Source organism: Saimiri boliviensis, chromosome 1 (genome assembly GCF_048565385.1).
Source record: "Saimiri boliviensis isolate mSaiBol1 chromosome 1, mSaiBol1.pri, whole genome shotgun sequence".
NCBI lineage: Eukaryota > Metazoa > Chordata > Mammalia > Primates > Cebidae > Saimiri > Saimiri boliviensis.
The window spans coordinates 26,182,967-26,200,770 of record NC_133449.1 but is presented as its reverse complement, the minus strand read 5'-3'; the positions used below and the strand labels follow the sequence as shown (position 1 = coordinate 26,200,770).

Sequence of the window (17,804 nt, the reverse complement as noted above, 5' to 3'; positions counted from 1 at the left end):
AAAAATTAGCCAGGTGCAGTAGCACAATCTGTAATCCCAACTACTCTGGAGGCTGAAGCAGGAGAATCCCTTGAACCTGGGAGGCAGAGGTTGCTGTGACCCAAGATCGCACCATTGCACTCCTGCCTGGGTGACAGAGCAGGATTTTGTCTCAAAAAAAAAAAAAAAGGAAAAAAAGGAAGAAGCTGCATACCGACAGCCCAAGACTGGGAGGCACCAAGGAGGTCATTTGGTCTAGTCCTCATCTTTTCTAGAGGAGGAAGTCAAGGCCCAGAGAGGGGTAGCCACTTGCCTAGGGTCACACAGCAAGTCTCCTGACTGGTCCAGTGCTCCTGCCATTGCCCTTCACCATCAACCTCAGGCAACCTGGTAGGGGCACTGGAAGATGAGCAGGGCTGAGGGAGCCTGCTCAGGCAGCCCTCCTCCCCATCTCAGGCCACGGACCTGCACCCTGCAGACATCAACGGCAAAGCTGACCCTTACATAGCCATCCGACTAGGCAAGACTGACATCCGCGACAAGGAGAACTACATCTCCAAGCAGCTCAACCCTGTCTTTGGGAAGTAAGCCCTCTTGGTGCCCTCCCCCGCCACAGCCCAACTCCAGCTCAGACCACCTCCCACCCTAGCCCACCTTTCAACCCTTCTCCTAACTCCACCTCGCTAGGTCCTTTGACATCGAGGCCTCCTTCCCCATGGAATCCATGCTGACAGTCGCTGTGTACGACTGGGACCTGGTGGGCACAGATGACCTCATTGGGGAAACCAAGATCGACCTGGAGAACCGCTTCTACAGCAAGCACCGTGCTACCTGTGGCATTGCCCAGACCTACTCCACGTGCGTGGGGCGCGGGGCAGAGGGCCGGGGCAGCGTGCCTGCTTCGCCTCCACTCTAAAATGAGGTTCAGATTGTGGTGACTTGGGAAGGTAGACATATTGAGGTTTTTGTCCCAGGCCAGGCTTCTGCTCCTACAGATCCTGGGCACAGCCTTCAGGACACAGGATTGCAGATCCCAAGACCAGTAGAGGGCCAGGGAATTCCAGGACAGAGGAGGCAGGATGAGGAGAGACAAGTGGGCTAGGGAATGTGGGGGCCAGCAGGGGAGGAGAGGAAGAGTTCCCTGGGCATCTGGGCCAGGCCTGCCACTTATAGGCTGTGTGACTCTGGCCAAGTCCCTTCATCTCTCTGGGTTTCAGTTTCCTCGTGGGAGTCTCTGAGGTTCCAGAGGAGTGGGCACACTGAGGGGATGCGGTGAGCCTGGGTTGGGGACACTGATACGTGGGCCAGGCCCAGGGCAGGAAGGTTCAGCCGCCAGCAGCCCTGGTGTCTGAGGTGAGCCTGGAGCCCAGGGCAGGAGAGATCAGGCTCACTTGCTCATGAGGGCAACAGCCAGCGTTAGAGAATTGGCCACAACCAGCTGTCATCCAGGACGGCTTAGTGCCCCCCAGCCCCTCCAAGCCTGTGTGTCCCTTCCCACAGACACGGCTACAATATCTGGCGGGACCCCATGAAGCCCAGCCAGATCCTGACCCGCCTCTGCAAAGATGGCAAAGTAGACGGCCCCCACTTTGGGCCCCCTGGGAGAGTGAAGGTGGCCAACCGAGTCTTCACTGGGCCCTCTGAGATTGAAGATGAGAACGGTAATGGAACACTGGATGCAGCCGCCTGTTCCCTCTCCAGGGGGGTTCAGAGGCCAGGAGGGGCCCACACTTCCCTGCAGAACCTCACGGCCTAGCCTGGGGTGTCCTTACCTAAGCCTGGGCTTAGTGACCCTCTGCTCATCAGCCCAGAGCCCCGCTTCTGTCTGCCCGGCCTCTGTGCTTCCACCCCTCAGGTACAGAGCAGCCCCACCTGCCTTCTCTCCGTCCAAATCTCAGTGAGGTAGAGAGGCTATTCCCCTTCTGCAGATGAACAAACCAAGATCCTAGTTCTAGTTACTTGCCCAAGGTCACGTGGCTCTTTAGAGGCAGAACAAGGGCCTCGGCCCAGGTCCATCTGGCTCTAATCCCTAAACTTAGTCCTGTCTCCATGAGGCGCCTCCCAGAGAAGCAGAGAATCAGGAGGTGTCTGTGCTGGTATCTGATCACTTTCAGGTGCTGGGACAGGAAGTGGATTCTCCCCTCCCTGACCCCTCTCTCACAGCCCAGCAGAGTTCCCCAGTCAGCTTCCCCCAGCAGAGGACCAAGGGTACAGCCCTCTCTTGGGCCTGCGGGGCAGCTGAGACCTGGGGCGGGCCGATTCTCCTTCTGTGCCTCAGTTTCCCCAACAGTAAAAAGGAGATGGGGTAGGCAGGTGATGGCACAGGGGCTCCTTTGTGCTCCTGAGTCCCTAGCCCCGGCAACGTTTCCTGGTTCTGCTGAGCCATGTGGGCAGCTGAGCCGCCGGCACCCACAGGTCAGAGAAAGCCCACGGAGGAGCATGTGGCGCTGTCAGCCCTGAGGCACTGGGAGGACATCCCCCGCGTGGGCTGCCGCCTGGTGCCGGAACACGTGGAGACGAGGCCGCTGCTCAACCCCGACAAGCCGGGCATCGAGCAGGTGACACTGGCATGGCCAAGACTGGGGGTCTTGGGTAATGGGATCAGGAATTCCCAACCTGGGTCGTTAAAGGTAGAAGTCGGGCCTCTCGGGCCTCTCGCTGTCCACTGCATTCCAGAAAACCTGGCAGGCACCTCCTCACCAAGGTCCCTGGGGGTAACTTGAATGGCAAGTGTCTTTGCTTTGAGTGAGAATTACATCAGCTCAGGCAGACCTGGGTTGTCTCCCTCAGAAGCCGTGACTGGCTATTGGTGACATCATAGGAATTCCTGGCATCCAAAGATGGAAATTGATGAATTGGGTCCTTGACAGAACAAAGGTTAGGAGGGAGAGGAGAGCTGACCTTCCTGGGCAGAGGGAGAAGGCCTGGGAGATCTGCCACAACCCTCTTCCTCAGGGTCGCCTGGAGCTGTGGGTGGACATGTTCCCCATGGACATGCCAGCCCCTGGGACGCCTCTGGACATCTCCCCTCGGAAGCCCAAGAAGTGAGCAGCCCGGGGCCCAGTGCTACTCCCTCCCAGCCCACCCCACCCACTTCCCTTCATGGCCCAACCCTTCCTGCAGGAGGCTCAGGCCCAGATGGCCTTGGCCAGTTGGCATCCCTAGGACCTGGGTGTGACCATTGGGCCCTATGGGGTAGAAACTAACCAACCAATCAGTAGAGTTTAGGGCATGTCCTGGAGAGCCCCCATGTGCTACGGCAGGACAAGGCCTTCTACCCTGCGCCATCAGTGAGGGAGATGAGCCCCACGCAGCACACATCCACCTGCACAGTCAACGCACCCCTATACATGCATCTCATGCACACGCACAGCACAGCAGTCCCACGGGCACCCACACACCTGCCCACACGGACACACTCCTTCACAACACACACAACCCCTGGGAGCCTGCCCTGCGTCGTCCTCACATCCGGGCTAGTGTGATGCTCTGCGGAGTTTCCTGTAAAGTGCCTGCCGGTGATGTGTGCAGGAGTGAGTACCTGGAAGAGGCAGGATATGGTGGAGGGAAAAGAACCCAAGTTTTCCATCCGTAAAGCGGCAGGTTCGAGCCCAGCTGCCAGACAGTGCCTGGATTCAGGGATGGAGGAAGCCACACACAGTCCCACTCTTGTTTCCATGCTCCGATGTTGCCGTATTGAAATTCTTTGTGACAAGTGATCTTGCATTTTTTTTTTTTTTTTTTTTTTTTTTGAGACAGAGTCTCACTCTGTTGCCCTGGCTAGAGTGCAGTGGTGCGATCTAGGCTCACTGCACCCTCCACCTCCCCAGGTTCAAGCAATTCTCCTGCCTCAGCCTCCCAAGTAGCTGGGACTACAGGCGCGCGCCACCATGCCTGGCTAATTTTTTTGTATTCTTAGCAGAGATGGGGTTTCACCATGGTGGTCAGGCTGGTCTTGAACTGTTTGCACTGGCCCCGGCAAGTGCAGCCAGCTCTGCCAGGAATGTCCTGGAAACCTGAGGCCCTGAGTTGGCTGTTTCAGGGCCTGTCACTAGGGGGCACCCAACCCACTGGGCCACTCGGCTCGCAGCCCTTTCTGCCATCTGAGGAGAGCCATGCTCAGATCAATTTTTAGTGAATGACTCAGCCTTACTCTTAATGATTGAAATGAACTACATCATTCATAAATACAATTAAACCTTGAAGGGAAAATCCTCTTTGGGGACAGGGACATGCAGGAAACCAGATTCCATGGACTTCCATTGCTTGCTACTGGCCTTAAATGCAGACTTCTCTTGGAACTAGCATCTGAAACAAAGGGTGGCTTCCCCCCCGCCACCTACAGCCATGTGCCTGGTGGGCCCTCCCTCCCTCTCATGCCTCTGCTCCCCACACCCCCATCACTCCTCCAGCCCAGCCTGGCCCAGGCCCCCTGCTGACCCCAAATTCCCCAGGGCTTCTCTCCACCTGCCATCCCAGCCCCGGCACCCTGGCATAACCCCCACCGGAGGCTGCTAACAGCCCTTTCTTCCCGGGCCCAGATACGAGCTGCGGGTCATCATCTGGAACACGGATGAGGTGGTCTTGGAGGACGACGACTTCTTCACAGGGGAGAAGTCCAGTGACATCTTCGTGCGGGGGTGCGTGAGCAGTCCCTGCATGGGAGGGACTAAGCTGGGGGGCTTTGCTTCCTGGGGGGCAGGAGAGGAGGCAGGGGGAAGGTGGCTGTGGGTGGGAGAGGCCCCGCCGGCCTGGCCACGGGTGTGGAAATGTGGCGCCCGCAGGTGGCTAAAGGGCCAGCAGGAGGACAAGCAGGACACAGATGTCCACTACCACTCTCTCACCGGTGAGGGCAACTTCAACTGGCGCTACCTGTTTCCCTTCGACTACCTGGCGGCGGAAGAGAAGATCGTCATCTCCAAGAAGGAGTCCATGTTCTCCTGGGACGAGACCGAGTACAAGATCCCCGCGCGGCTCACCCTGCAGATCTGGGATGCGGACCACTTCTCCGCCGACGACTTCCTGGGTGCACAGCAGGGCAGGGATGGGGGGCTCAGGATCCAGAACTGAGGAGGGGCAGGGACCGGGGAGGAAGGGACAGGGAGAGCCCCTCCCCAGGGGGAGGCATTATTGCTTCAGTCTGTGAGGCCCACAGGTGTCCGACGGGTTTCTGCCCCCAAGGACCCACCTAAGCATTCCCCGGGCAGACGTCCTCAGCGTCATAACCAGGCTGACAACAAGCTTTGGGCACACCAAGAAGGGGGCGGTCAGTGCTGATGGGGGAGGAGAAAGGCTCCCTAAGGGAGTGGGGAAACCTCCCTGGGCCTCAGGTTGCTTCTCTGTAAAGCAGGGTTTCCCCCTAAAACTCTAATCTGCGTCTGCAAGCTTGTGGGATTAGCAGGTCTTTGACAGAATGGATGCATGGTGGGGAGTAGCAGGGGAGACCCCAGGAGAGACCCTCTGGGGTGAAAGAAGGACCTGAGTGAAGTGTGGGGGCTGGAGCTGCCCAGGGAGCTCAGAGCATGCTTGCACTGAGGCCAGTTGCTGGAGTGAGGCAGGAGGACCAGCTCTGGGCTTCGGGAGGTCTGCACTCAGCAAACAAGGGGCTGAGGAGCCCAGGCCCCACCCACCCCACCCCACCCCAGCCCTGTTCACTCAGAGCTGACTCTGAGGTCACCACAGGGGCCATCGAGCTGGACCTGAACCGGTTCCCTCGGGGCGCAAAGACAGCCAAGCAGTGCACCATGGACATGGCCACCGGGGAGCTGGATGTGCCCCTGGTGTCCATCTTCAAGCAAAAGCGCGTCAAAGGCTGGTGGCCCGTCCTGGCCCGCAATGAGAACGATGAGTTTGAGCTCACGGTGCGCACCCCTTCCAGCTCAGGCAGTAGGCAGGGCTGGGGTGCCAACGGTCCAGCACCTGGCCTGGACTCTGGGACCTGTCTGTTCTCTGCAGGGCAAGGTGGAGGCTGAGTTGCATTTACTAACAGCAGAGGAAGCAGAGAAGAACCCAGTGGGCCTGGCCCGCAATGAACCTGACCCCCTAGAGAAACCCAAGTGAGTGCCCTGCCTGCCCAGCCCCTCCCCACGCTGGTTCTTATGGGCACTGGAACAGGAAGGAGACACTCCCCAGACACCCCATCTCTTCCTGGGCCACAGCCTCATTACAGGGGAGCCTCCTCCCTGCCCTCCGCCGACCCTGAATCCCACGACATCCTCTTGAACCAGAGGATGGGCTAGGAGTGCTGGAGAGCAGGACTTCTCTGGTAAAGATATGATTTAGCAGAGCTAAATGCTCTTCCGCTCCTAGCTTTTGCTGAAGAGTCAGCTCCAGTGGTGGGTGGCCTCTGGGACCTCAGCCAGCCTTGATGGCCAGAGAGGTGCCTAGAACTGCACACACAGCCCAGGGCAGCTTCCCTCTTGGTCCGGGCCCCTCGCCACGCCCAACCCCTTCTCCTCCCTGTCCCTTTCCTGCGCTCTCTTCATGCTTCAGCCGGCCCGACACGAGCTTCATCTGGTTCCTGAACCCTCTCAAGTCGGCTCGCTACTTCTTGTGGCACACATATCGCTGGCTGCTCCTCAAACTGCTGCTGCTCCTACTGCTGCTCCTCCTCCTCGCCCTGTTCCTCTACTCTGTGCCTGGCTACCTGGTCAAGAAGATCCTCGGAGCCTGAGCCCAGCAGCCTCCTGGGTCTGATACTTCTCTCTTCTTCCTCTGGACCAAGGGCTAGGCAGATGTGCGCATGCACACACACACACACACACACACACACACACACACACACATATTCACAAACACAAATATGCAGACATGTGCACACCAGCATAAACAAGGATATATGCACACATACATGCCACACACAAGTGCATACGCGTGTATTCAAGCACACACACGCAGACAAGCCCACACAAACATACACAGCCACTTTCAAGCTTTTATGACAGAATAACAGACTCTCAGAGCTAGAAATGACTATTTTACATTTTTCCGTGTTAAGCCAAATAGGTGAAATAGCTTGCTCAAGGTCACCCAGCAAATTAGGGTAGAGCCGGGACTCAAGCCAAGGTTTCCAAACTGCCAATCCTATGTTCTTTGCACGCCACCTCTGCTCCCAGCCACGTTTCTCACAAACTCTAACACAATTTCATTGGCAGAAAGAAGCTGAGCTATGGACAGGGAAGAGGGAAGGGTATGGCTAGGGTTAGCCAGCAGGTCTGGAAATGGTTCTCACTAGTGTGTGACCTCCCAGTGCAGGGCTGTTTTCTGCCCTTGATGGTTCCATTCAACTCAAACATTTTATTATCATATTATTAATATTTTGAGATGGAGTCTCACTCTGTCACCAGGCTGGAGTGCAGTGGCGTGATCTCGGCTCACTACAACCTCCGCCTCCTGGGTTCAAGCAATTCTCCTGCTTCAGCCTCTCACAGCTGGAACTACAGGTGCATGCCACCACGCCCAGCTAATTTTTGTCTTTTCAGCAGAGACGGGGTTTAACCATGTTGGCCAGGATGGTCTCTATCTCTTTACCTTGTGATCCACCTGCCTTGGCCTCCCAAAGTGCTGGGATTACAGGTGTGCCCCACCGCACCCAGCCTCACCTCAAACATTTAATAACCACCATGACCTGAACACCCACTGCAGGTACTCAGAGCTCCCAGGCACTGGCTCACTTCGCCATTGCAGCAACCCCAGGAGGTAGATAACTGCTTGTAACCCCATTTTATACATGAGGAAACCAAGGTTGATAGAGGTGCCTAACTTGCCTGTGAAAACCATTCAAAACCAGGTGCCCTGCACCCAAGCCCCAGCGCGGTGTCCCCCCAACACTGAGCTCAGCTCTGGGGCTGCGCACCGTGTCCTCTGGGAGGCAGTAGTCTGAAAATACATATTCGGTACTTTCACTTTGTATCGTGATATTTTACAAAACCTATTGCTTTTATAACACAAACAACCGCCAGTGAGGCTGGCCAGGTGCTTCTCAGCTGAGAGGCTCTGCAGAAGGTGGAGTGGTTCTGCACCCTGACAGTGGGCAGGTCAGTGAGGGCGGCTTGTGCCCCACAGGGGAAGCTCAGACCCCCGGCAGGGCACACTGGGAACAGATATTTATGTTCATCAGAAAGGAAGAGATTTTGAAACACTGGTCTCACCGAGGACATGGGGCAGCACATGGAATGAGCTGACCACAGGAGCTTGCTAACCATGAGAACTGCCTGCAGGGCCAAGGGTGCCCCACGCTGCGAGTAGCTCCCATCTAGGCCTTGGGGGGAGACTCGGGCCCCAGAGGTCCCACAGGGAGGATAGGGTTTTGTAAACAGCAAGCTGGGTACTTAGAAATGGGCTCAAACCTGGCAGGGTGTGGTGGCTCATGCCTGTAATTCCAGCACTTTGGGAGGCCAAGGCAGGAGGATCCCAAGGTCGGAAGATCGAGACCATCCTGGCAAATGGGTGAGACCCATCACTACTAAAAATATAAATAAAAAAATTAGCTGGGTATGGTGGCATGTGCCTGTAGTCCCAGCTACTAGGGAGGCTGAGGCAGGAGAATCGCTTGAACTCGGGAGGTGGAGGTTGCAGTGAGCCAGTGCACTCCATCCTGGGCAACAGAGTGAGGAGATTCCTTTTCAAAAAAGAAATGGGCTCAAATCCTCGCTTCAGCATTCACTGCTTTTGGGGTCCAGAAGGACAGAGGATTGGGTGCGCTGGAGGCAGCTCCTGCCCACTGGCTGATGGACTCCTCTCTTCCTCTTCCCAGCCGGCCCGACACGGCCTTCGTCTGGTTCCTCAACCCTCTCAAGTCCATCAAGTACCTCATCTGCACCCGGTACAAGTGGCTCATCATCAAGATCGTGCTGGCGCTGCTGGGGCTGCTCATGCTGGGGCTCTTCCTCTACAGCCTCCCCGGCTACATGGTCAAAAAGCTCCTTGGGGCATGAAGGCTGCCAGCTCCTGCCAGCCGCTCCCCAGGCCTGCTGCATTTCCTTTCGGTGGCTTGGCCTCTCCCATCTCCCCTGGGGAGCCTGAGGTGCCCCGTGCCCAGTCTTCATGCCTGGGCCCAGAGCTTGCCTCCTGCCACGGGGCCACCTGTCCTCACTGCCCCAGACTGTGGCTTGTGCAGTCCTGCTCCTCTGACCCCTGCCTCTGGGCTGGTGAGCCTTGGATGGGGCAGAGACCTGGAATGGGTCTCTCTTGCCCCACCTGGCTGAGATGCCACCCTTCTTCAGGCCCAGGCTCCAGAGGAAGCCTCCCCAAACCCTCCCCAGGCCTTCCAAGTACAGGATTGAAGCTGTAGTGAAATTAGCCAAGGACCACGGGCCAGTGACCAGGGTTTAAAAAGCATGAAGGAGCAAAAGGCATCCCCGTGTCACGTCCCCTGCCGACAGCACCCGTCTTTGATCTGCAGCAGGGGCCAGACCCTGCCCACAAGTCCCAAGGTGGCTACTTCTGCCACTGCTGGGCTCTGCTTGTCTCCTCTTGCTTCCCAGGGTATCGCCTGTCCTGCCTGTGGGTTTCCATACTTCCTAGAGCTCCCTCTGCCCCAGCCAGTGCCCCCGAGCCCAGCTAAGGAGCTGTGAGAAGCAGCAAAGGGGACTCACCATCCTGGGCACCCCCCCTTTCATTCCAGCCCTTTCAGCTGTAGCCGGGAGCTGCCCCGTTAAGTGCTGCCCCTGCCTGCCTCTGGGTTACTGTTTTTCTTGAGTGGTGATTTTTCTCTAAATAAAAAAAGTCAAGCACCGAGCTGACACGTGTACACCGGTCAAGTTGGGAGGAGGAGCCGCAGGTGATGGGGGAGGTGGTGAAGTTGAGAGGAGCAGCCGCAGGTGCAGGGCAGAGGCAGCGGGACTCTAGGTTGGTGGATTCAGTACCAGCTCCCGTGGCCTTTCACTTTCAAGTGGAGTCTGGCGCCCAGGGTTCAAGGCAGGCCTCAGGCACAGGGCTGCCCACCCAAGCTGCCTACAGGCGGGGCCTCACACCATAGCCCAAAGGGCACACCAGCCTGGAGCCAGGGGCTCCCAAAGCACCGAAAGGATCCTTTGGGCCTAGGCCAGTCTGAAGGCTTAAGACCCTGCAAGGGCCCAGAAGCTCCAGCCTCCACCTGTAGAAACCATCTGCCCCTGAAAGCAAGAAAGGAGCCCCACGCCACTGGCCTTGGCCTCTGACTCACACCACAGTCTGGGCCTGAGGTAAAGTCCCTCATGACACAGAGGTAGGGACAGTAGGCTAGTCTCACTAGATGTGACCTCTTTAAAGAGATTCAGCCACAACTTTTAAAAGGCTTTAATCATAATGCAGGACACAGGTAACTCCTCTGGCTCCTTATTTTGCCAGGCCAGCAAGACAGCTCTGGGTAATCCAGGGAGAGGGCCCAGGTGCGGCCCATTGGGTGATACGAGCCAGCTCCAGCAGGGACACAGCATCAGGCCAGCCCTAACGCGCCAGCCTTTGAAGGTCCAGCTCTATTTTGTGGGTATCCGCAACACCCGAGTGGGAGGAACTTGCAGCTCAGAGTTGATCTGGAAAGGAAGGGTGACAGTTGTTACGTTTTCCCCAGGGCCTTCCTTTGCCACCCCTGCAAGCGACGCTGGCTCTCCCCCGGGCCTCAGAAGCCCTGAGAGATGCTGATCACCCACGGGCGGCCTCCCTGCGGCTGACAAGCCTGGGCCTTCTTGCTTGGCTTCTGCTCCAGCTGTGGCCTCTGGTGGTGTTCTTCATCTCCCACCATCCATTCCCCTCTCCCCTCTCCATGCACCCATGCACCCATGCCATCCCCAATCTAGCCTGCCCCCCTCCTCTACCCCAGCCTCTTGTGCACAGTAGCATCTGTGGAAGCAGGACCTATACAGTCCAGAATGCCTGGGCCCTGTCACGGGTCAAGGGTCATCATGAGGCCAAGGCTCACTACATTCCCCTTTCAGGCGTGGCCTGGGACCTGGGACCATGCTGGGGCCACATGCTCTGAGCTTGGACTTGGGTCTGGCCCCAGTCACCTCACACGTGTGCAGCTAACAGCTATGCCATGGCCTTCCTGGCCTACGGCCCAGCTCCAGGAGCCCACGCCGCAGGGCAGGAAATGTTAGTAACCAACTTTTTCCTTCTCCTCTTGCCAGGCCATGGGGAAGTTGCCCACAACTTTTGCAGCGGTGGGCACAGATGGGGGCCAGGGAATAGCTGCCCCAGCAGAGCCTCCTCCCCCATGTGAGGACAACCCTCCAGTCATATCCCAGGCAGGGAACTGGGGCTGGTGGGTGGAAAGAGCCCAGGCTCCGGACGAGTTGCAAACTCTCCAGGTTGTGATTGTCCTATTTATGACAAGGGGAGCATCATTTCCTCCCTGCCCACATCACACAGTGGTAGTGAGGATGGAAGAGGAAACACAGCTGGGGGCTCTGTAGCTGGGGAGCTGCTCCCGGCTGTGGCACTGCTTCACACAGAGCGGTCCCAGCAGGTCACTGGCACCAGAAACCTCAGCCTCAAAGAGACACTGACACCCTGGAGCTGTCCAGGAGGAGACTTCAGGCAAGATCTACTCCTTTGCCCAGTAATTGTCTCAAGGTGCCACTGTGGATTTTTTACATCACAGCGAAAAGCTCCCTTGCCTCTGGTGGGGAGGGGACTCCTCGTTCCCTAATGCCAGCTCCTGTCCCCCGGCCCCACCCCCACCGCCTGCCACCCCTGCTTGGAAGGCCCCACCGCCCACCTTGGAGGTCAGATACTGCTGCAGCAGCGCCTGCAGCTCTGTGTTCTGCTGCTCCAGAGAGTTGTTTTCCAACAGCAGCTTGGCCCTCTGGGTCAGGACAAGGCTTTGGACAGAAAAATCCATTAGAGGCTCACTGAATCCGCCATCCTCTGCCCAGTAGGGGCCAGGGTCTTGCGGTTTCTGCTTTGGCCACAGGTAGAGGGAGACTCCAGAACTACACTCTTTACCCAGCCGCCAGGTAAGCCAGGCTAGCAGGAGCAGAACAGGCAGGGCAGGGCCCAAGAACAGCTGCCCCACGGGACCCGCCCACACAGGAGTCGCCAAGGGTGGCTCTTCCCTCCCGGCTTTGGTGTGGGCTGCTCCAAAGGGAAACGTGGGCTGCTCCCGGCAACCGCTCCTCACCCGCCAGCCCCGTCCTGCTCCATGACTTGCACACTCACTGGTACTTCTCCAAGGCCGTGTAGAGGGCATCCCAGAGGTTCAGCCTGGAGGGAGGGATCACCGTGGACAGGGCCTGCCAGTACTCCGAGTCCTTGGAGTCGCTGCGCACACTCTTCCGCGCCCTCAGGGGGGCCCGCGAGTCCCTGAAGGCCAAGAGCACTGCGTCATCTCCACTGGGCACCACCCAGGCCCCCAGGCAGTGCTATCACAGGCTTATTGCTTTCCCACCTGTTGCCTTCCCACTCAGCAGTCCAAGTTTATTACATGGTGGCAGGTTCTCCATATTTTTATTTATTTATTTTTGAGCCAGAGTCTCACTCTGTTGCCAGGCTGAAGAGCAATGGCGCTATCTTGGCTCACCACAAACTCCACCTCTCAGGTTCAAGTGATTCTCCTGCTTCAGCCTCCAGAGTTGCTGGGACTCTGGGCGCCCACCACCACACCTGGATAATTTTTGTATTTTTAGTAGAGACAGAGTTTCACCATGTTGGCCAGGCTGGTCTTGAACTGGTGGCAGGTTCTCAGAAAGAACATGTGCTTATCGTCAATGTTCCTGACTCGGCACCACCGCTACCTTCATGAAGGCATAATCAGTGTTTCACCCACCCCTCTCTCTCTCCCAGTCAGTTACCTCGCCAGCTTTACAGCTCATCACTGTGCCCATCTCTTGCACCAGTGCATCCAAAACAGCACTTAAATTCAGTCATGTCCTCTCCATCCCCCCATGACAGCCTTAATCTGGGGGATCCTCACCTCCCAACTAGACGAGATTCCTGATGTTCTCCCTGTATCCAGCATCATCCCTTCCCTGCTGCCACCATGATCTCTCTAAAAGGCAAGGTTAATCACGGCTCCTCAACTGCTTCAAATCCTTTCTGGATCCCACCCAGCACGGGGTAAAGACAAAGATCTTAGGTGCACTGGGCCTGAGATCTAGGAGGCTACGAGATGATGGAGAGGTTCTGTTTCTAAATCCCAGCTCCCAGGCGTGCATCTAATTGACATTCATAAAGTTTACATGTTATAAATCTCCTTTTGAATCATGATATAATTAAATTTTTGCTTTAATCGTTAAAGGCGCCGGGCGCGGTGACTCAAGCCTGTAATCCCAGCACTTTGGGAGTCCGAGGCGGGTGGATCACGAGGTCAAGAGATCGAGACCATCCTGGTCAACATGGTGAAACCCTGTCTCTACTAAAAATACAAAAAATTAGCTGGGCGTGGTGGCGCGTGCCTGTAATCCCAGCTACTCAGGAGGCTGAGGCAGGAGAATTGCCTGAACCCAGGAGGCGGAGGTTGCGGTGAGCCGAGATCGTGCCATTGCACTCCAGCCTGGGTAACAAGAGCGCAACTCTGTCTCAAAAAAAAAAAAAAATCGTTAAAGGCTCTCCAAGACCTGGCTGGCTCCCCACCCACCAGTGCCACCTCCCAGGCCCTTGACACTCCAGCCAGACCTCCTGTGATGATTCTTGAACAGACCAGACCTTCCCCACGCTGCCGCGTCCTGAAATGCCCTTACCCCATCTTATCTGCCTGAGAACACCCAGTTCCAGTGCCGTTTCCTCCCAAAACCCTCTCTGACATGCCACATGGAGACAGCCACTTCCTCCTCTGAACAACGGTGCGCCTGGGATGTGCCTGGACTACTGCTCTGATCACAAGGCAGTGTGACCACAGTGCTTACACATGGCAGACTTCAGTGCATGTCTGCCGAATGAACGATGAACGAAAAAAGTGCACAGCACAACTACAGCCCATTGCTTTCCTGAGTCTGTCCAGCGACTGGTTCCCCCAGCCCACCTTCAGATAGCTCCGTCCTTACTTTCTGCCTCTTGCCCAGTGGCCTCTTCTGCACTCACTGGCTCTGCCTGGCTCCCCAGCCCATCCAGCTCCCCTGGTCCTGGTCTCAGGCAAGCCCTCCAGCCCCACAGCCCACCTAGGCTTCTTCAGACCCATGACGAAGGCCTCCAGAATCTTGAGGACATCATTGGGGTGGATGACCCAGGGGGAGGGGGGGGTCTCCTCCTCTTCTTCCTTCTCCTCCTCCACCAGGCTTTCTTCCTTTTCTCCTTCCATCTCTGTCCGCTCGGCCAGCTCCAGTTCTGACTCCATGCTGGTCCCCTCCACGCTCAACTCCTCCACACTTGCCTGACTGCAGGGCTTGCTCTGGAGAAAAACGCAAGGACAGCGGTAGGCTGCAGACGCGTGAGCATGAGCACGGAGAGAGAGGCAGGAAGAAGAAAAACCAGAGAAGTTTAGAGAAAGTTACAGAAAGCTTGCCCAGGGAGACATTTACATAGAGACAGAAACAGGAGAAACAGTGGCCAGAGGGGGATGGGGTGGGCAGAGGCACTAGGAGGTTATGAGACAATGGAGAGGTTCTGTTTCTAAATCCAGGCTCCCAGGTGAGCATCTTACAGACGTTCAGAAAACTTGCATGGTATAAATCTCCTTCTGAATCATAATACAAATTCAATTTTTGTTTTAATTGTTACATTTAAAAGGTCTTCCTCCTACTCCTACCTTGCAGTTCATGCACTTGACCTCCCACAGGCAAACGAATCGTTTCCTGTGTTTCCATCTAAGGACACTGTGTCTATGTAATGTCTGCATAGAAATACATGCATACGGCCAGGCGCGGTGGCTCAAGCCTGTAATCCCAGCACTTTGGGAGGCCCAGGCGGGTGGATCACGAGGTCGAGAGATCGAGACCATCCTGGTCAACATGGTGAAACCCCGTCTCTACTAAAAATACAAAAAAATTAGCTGGGCATGGTGGTGCGTACCTGTAATCCCAGCTACTCAGGAGGCTGAGGCAGGAGAATTGCCTGAACCCAGGAGGCAGAGGTTGCGGTGAGCCGAGACCGCGCCATTGCACTCCAGCCTGGGTAACGAGAGCGAAACTCCGTTTCAAAAAAAAAAGAAATACATGCATACACTTTCCCATATATACTTTTCCTTCTCGTTTTGACATCGGTGATACACTGCACGCAGGGTTCTGCAGTTTGCTTTTTCACATACCAATAAACCTTAGATATCTTTTCACGTGAATACATGAAAATGCATAAAGAACTTTGGGTTTTTTCCACCGTTTCACAGTACCCCACTGTGTAGACGTATCATACGTTATTAAATAGATTCATCGATGGACATTTGGGTTGTTTCCAATCTTCTGCCATTTCAAACAATGCTACAGTGAATCAGCTACAATAAATACACCATTCCAACTGTACTGAGATATATCTAAAGAATAAAATCCTAGAAGAAGAATCTCAGAGGCGAAGGTGGGCAGATCATTTGAGGTCAGGAGTTCAAGACCAGCCTGGCCAACATGGTAAAACCATGTCTCTACTAAAAATACAAAAAGCAGCCGGGCATGGTGGCAGGCACCTGTAATTCCAGCTACTCAGGAGGCTGAGGCAGGAGAATCGCTTGAACCTGGGAGGTGGAGGTTGCAGTGAACTGAGATTGTGCCACTGCACTCCAGCCTAGGTGACAGAGTGAGACTGTTTCAAAAAAAAAAAAAAAGAATTTCAAAGTAAAGTGTATATAGTTTTGTAATTGATACTACAAAATTGTCCTCAATGGAAGTTACAATTTAAACTCCTACAAGTAACTTATGACTGTGCCTGTTTCTTACACCTCAGTCATTACTATGTTATACTTGATGTGTTATCAAGCTTTTTTTTTTTTTTTTTTTTTTTTGCCAACATAACAGGCTGGCAAAATTGAATTCAGCCATTTTAATTTGCATGTTTCTTATTATAAGGAAGATTGATTATCTTTTCATATTTTTCAGAGTTATCTGTATTGCCTCTCCTTGGAGTTGTTCATTCATATTTGTTACCTGTTCCTTAAGTTGTTGGTCTTTTTCTTATTGATTTCTGAGAGCTCTTTATATATTAAGGAAATGAGGCCATAACTATGAGTTGAAAATATACTCTGCAGCTTGTCATTTGTCTCTTAACTTTGCTTATCGTGATTTTTGCCCTACAGAATTGTTTTAAAATTCTGTAGTCAAATATAGCTTTTAATCCCTTTACAGCAGGCGTCCCCAAACTTTTTACACAGGGGGCCAGTTCACTGTCCCTCAGACCGTTGGAGGGCCACCACATACTGTGCTCCTCTCACTGACCACCAATGAAAGAGGTGCCCCTTCCTGAAGTGCGGTGGGGGCTGGATAAATGGCCTCAGGGGGCCGCATGAGGCCCGCGGGCCGTAGTTTGGGGACGCCTGCTTTACAGCTTTGTGGTTTTGTCCATTCCACCAACTCTTTTTTTCTTTTCTCTTTTTTTCCTCCTTAGAGACAGTGTCTCACTCTGTCACCCAGGCTGAAGTGCAGTGGTGGAATCATGGCTCACTGCAGCCTCAAACTCCTGGGCTAAATTGAGCCTCCCAAGTAGCTGGAACTATAGATATGAGCCACTGCACCTAGCCCAGCCAACTCTTTTTAGAGGCATGTCAGGATACTCGGCCTTGGGCTAGCAGTACTAAAAACATTTTTCATTTACATTTTTAACTTTTAAATCAAAATGTTATACGATTTTTATATGGCAACTTCTTTAAAATAGTTGATATTTGATTCACCTTCTGAAATCAATTACGATCGGGATATGTATGACAAGCGGGCCCTGCCTTGCGGGAAAGTGTTAAGGATCAAAATACTCAGAACCTGGTGGGCTCGGGTCTCACAGTGGCTGAGACCTGGCTTTGAGGGAGGGTGCAGGAAAAGACTCCTTGGGCCTCAGTATAAGAACAACATCTCATTCCCCAGCAATTCTTCCCTTTACAAAGAGACAAATCAGTAAACAATAAGGAAAATGCTAAGTCAGTTATACTTGACATAAAAGCCCCACTTTTGTTGCTGTTGTTGTTGTTGTTTTGAGACAGAGTCTCACTCTCTTGCCCAGGCTGGAGTGCGGTGGCCCGATCTTGGCTCACTGCAACCTCCCCCCACCCCCCCCACCCCCGGGTTCAAGTGATTCTCCTGCCTTAGGCTCCCGAGAAGCTGGGATTACAGGTGCACACCACCATGCCCGGCTAATTTTTGTCTTTTCAGTAGAGATAGGTTATACCATGTTAGCCAGGCTGGTCTCAAACTCCTGACCTCAGGAGATCCGCCCACCTTGGCCTCCCAAAGTGCTGGGATTACAGGCATGAGCCACCACACCCGGCAAGCCCCATTATTTCTCCAGAAGCCAGCACTGTGCTCTGGAGGCCTCCAGGAGAATTGAAAGTGCATTGTTCTCACTGCATCTCGCCTTACCTGGAGGCTGGAAGATAAATGGTGAGCTCGGTATTGAAGGAAGAAGTTCACCAGTTTATATAAGTCATCCTCACTTTCAATTCCAAGGGCCTGGGGGAGAAACAGGATGGTTGCTCAAAAACCCCATCGAAGAGGCCAAGGGCTTGGGCAGCTGACAGGTGCTCAGCTCCTAAGAGCAGGAGTCTTGGCCATGGAGGGCACTCATCCAATGCCGGGAAGCCACAGTGGATTTGGGGACACACGCATCAGAACACACAGAAACAATGCTCACAGAGCCAGGAAGGGCTCCACAGGGATCCCAAGGCTGTGAGGATGCCAAGTAGGGCTGCCCACATATCTCAGTCTGAGAGGAAGATGCTAGTAGAGGAAGGGGCCGGTTGGGGGGGGGCACTGGAGTCTGAGGCCAGTGTGTTTCGTGGA

General features: G+C 54.8%; 2 protein-coding genes across 3 annotated transcripts in view; one reads left to right on the top strand and one right to left on the bottom strand.

Moving 5' to 3' along the window:
- The window catches only part of OTOF (otoferlin), a 99,623-nt gene extending 90,634 nt beyond the window's left edge, over window positions 1–8,989 (top strand). The window contains exons 37-46 of the mRNA XM_039478534.2: window positions 436–563; window positions 667–837; window positions 1,480–1,640; window positions 2,395–2,537; window positions 2,935–3,023; window positions 4,521–4,619; window positions 4,764–5,005; window positions 5,662–5,840; window positions 5,935–6,035; window positions 8,735–8,989. Coding sequence (XP_039334468.2) covers window positions 436–563; window positions 667–837; window positions 1,480–1,640; window positions 2,395–2,537; window positions 2,935–3,023; window positions 4,521–4,619; window positions 4,764–5,005; window positions 5,662–5,840; window positions 5,935–6,035; window positions 8,735–8,915 — 1,494 coding nt within the window. The 3' untranslated portion in view covers window positions 8,916–8,989. The remainder of the gene's footprint in view (window positions 1–435; window positions 564–666; window positions 838–1,479; window positions 1,641–2,394; window positions 2,538–2,934; window positions 3,024–4,520; window positions 4,620–4,763; window positions 5,006–5,661; window positions 5,841–5,934; window positions 6,036–8,734) is intronic.
- A 1,252-nt stretch (window positions 8,990–10,241) lies between these two features.
- DRC1 (dynein regulatory complex subunit 1) overlaps window positions 10,242–17,804 on the bottom strand; it is a 59,944-nt gene continuing 52,381 nt past the window's right edge. The window contains exons 13-17 of one of the 2 annotated variants that reach the window (XM_003941587.3): window positions 17,385–17,474; window positions 14,055–14,284; window positions 12,118–12,261; window positions 11,678–11,780; window positions 10,242–10,493 (exon numbers count right to left, since the gene is read on the bottom strand). In XM_003941587.3, the coding sequence (XP_003941636.1) occupies window positions 10,437–10,493; window positions 11,678–11,780; window positions 12,118–12,261; window positions 14,055–14,284; window positions 17,385–17,474 (624 nt within the window). In that variant the 3' untranslated portion in view covers window positions 10,242–10,436. Of the gene's footprint in view, window positions 10,494–11,677; window positions 11,781–12,079; window positions 12,262–14,054; window positions 14,285–17,384; window positions 17,475–17,804 lie in introns of those variants that run through there. The other variant, XM_074395269.1, reaches the window with a different exon arrangement.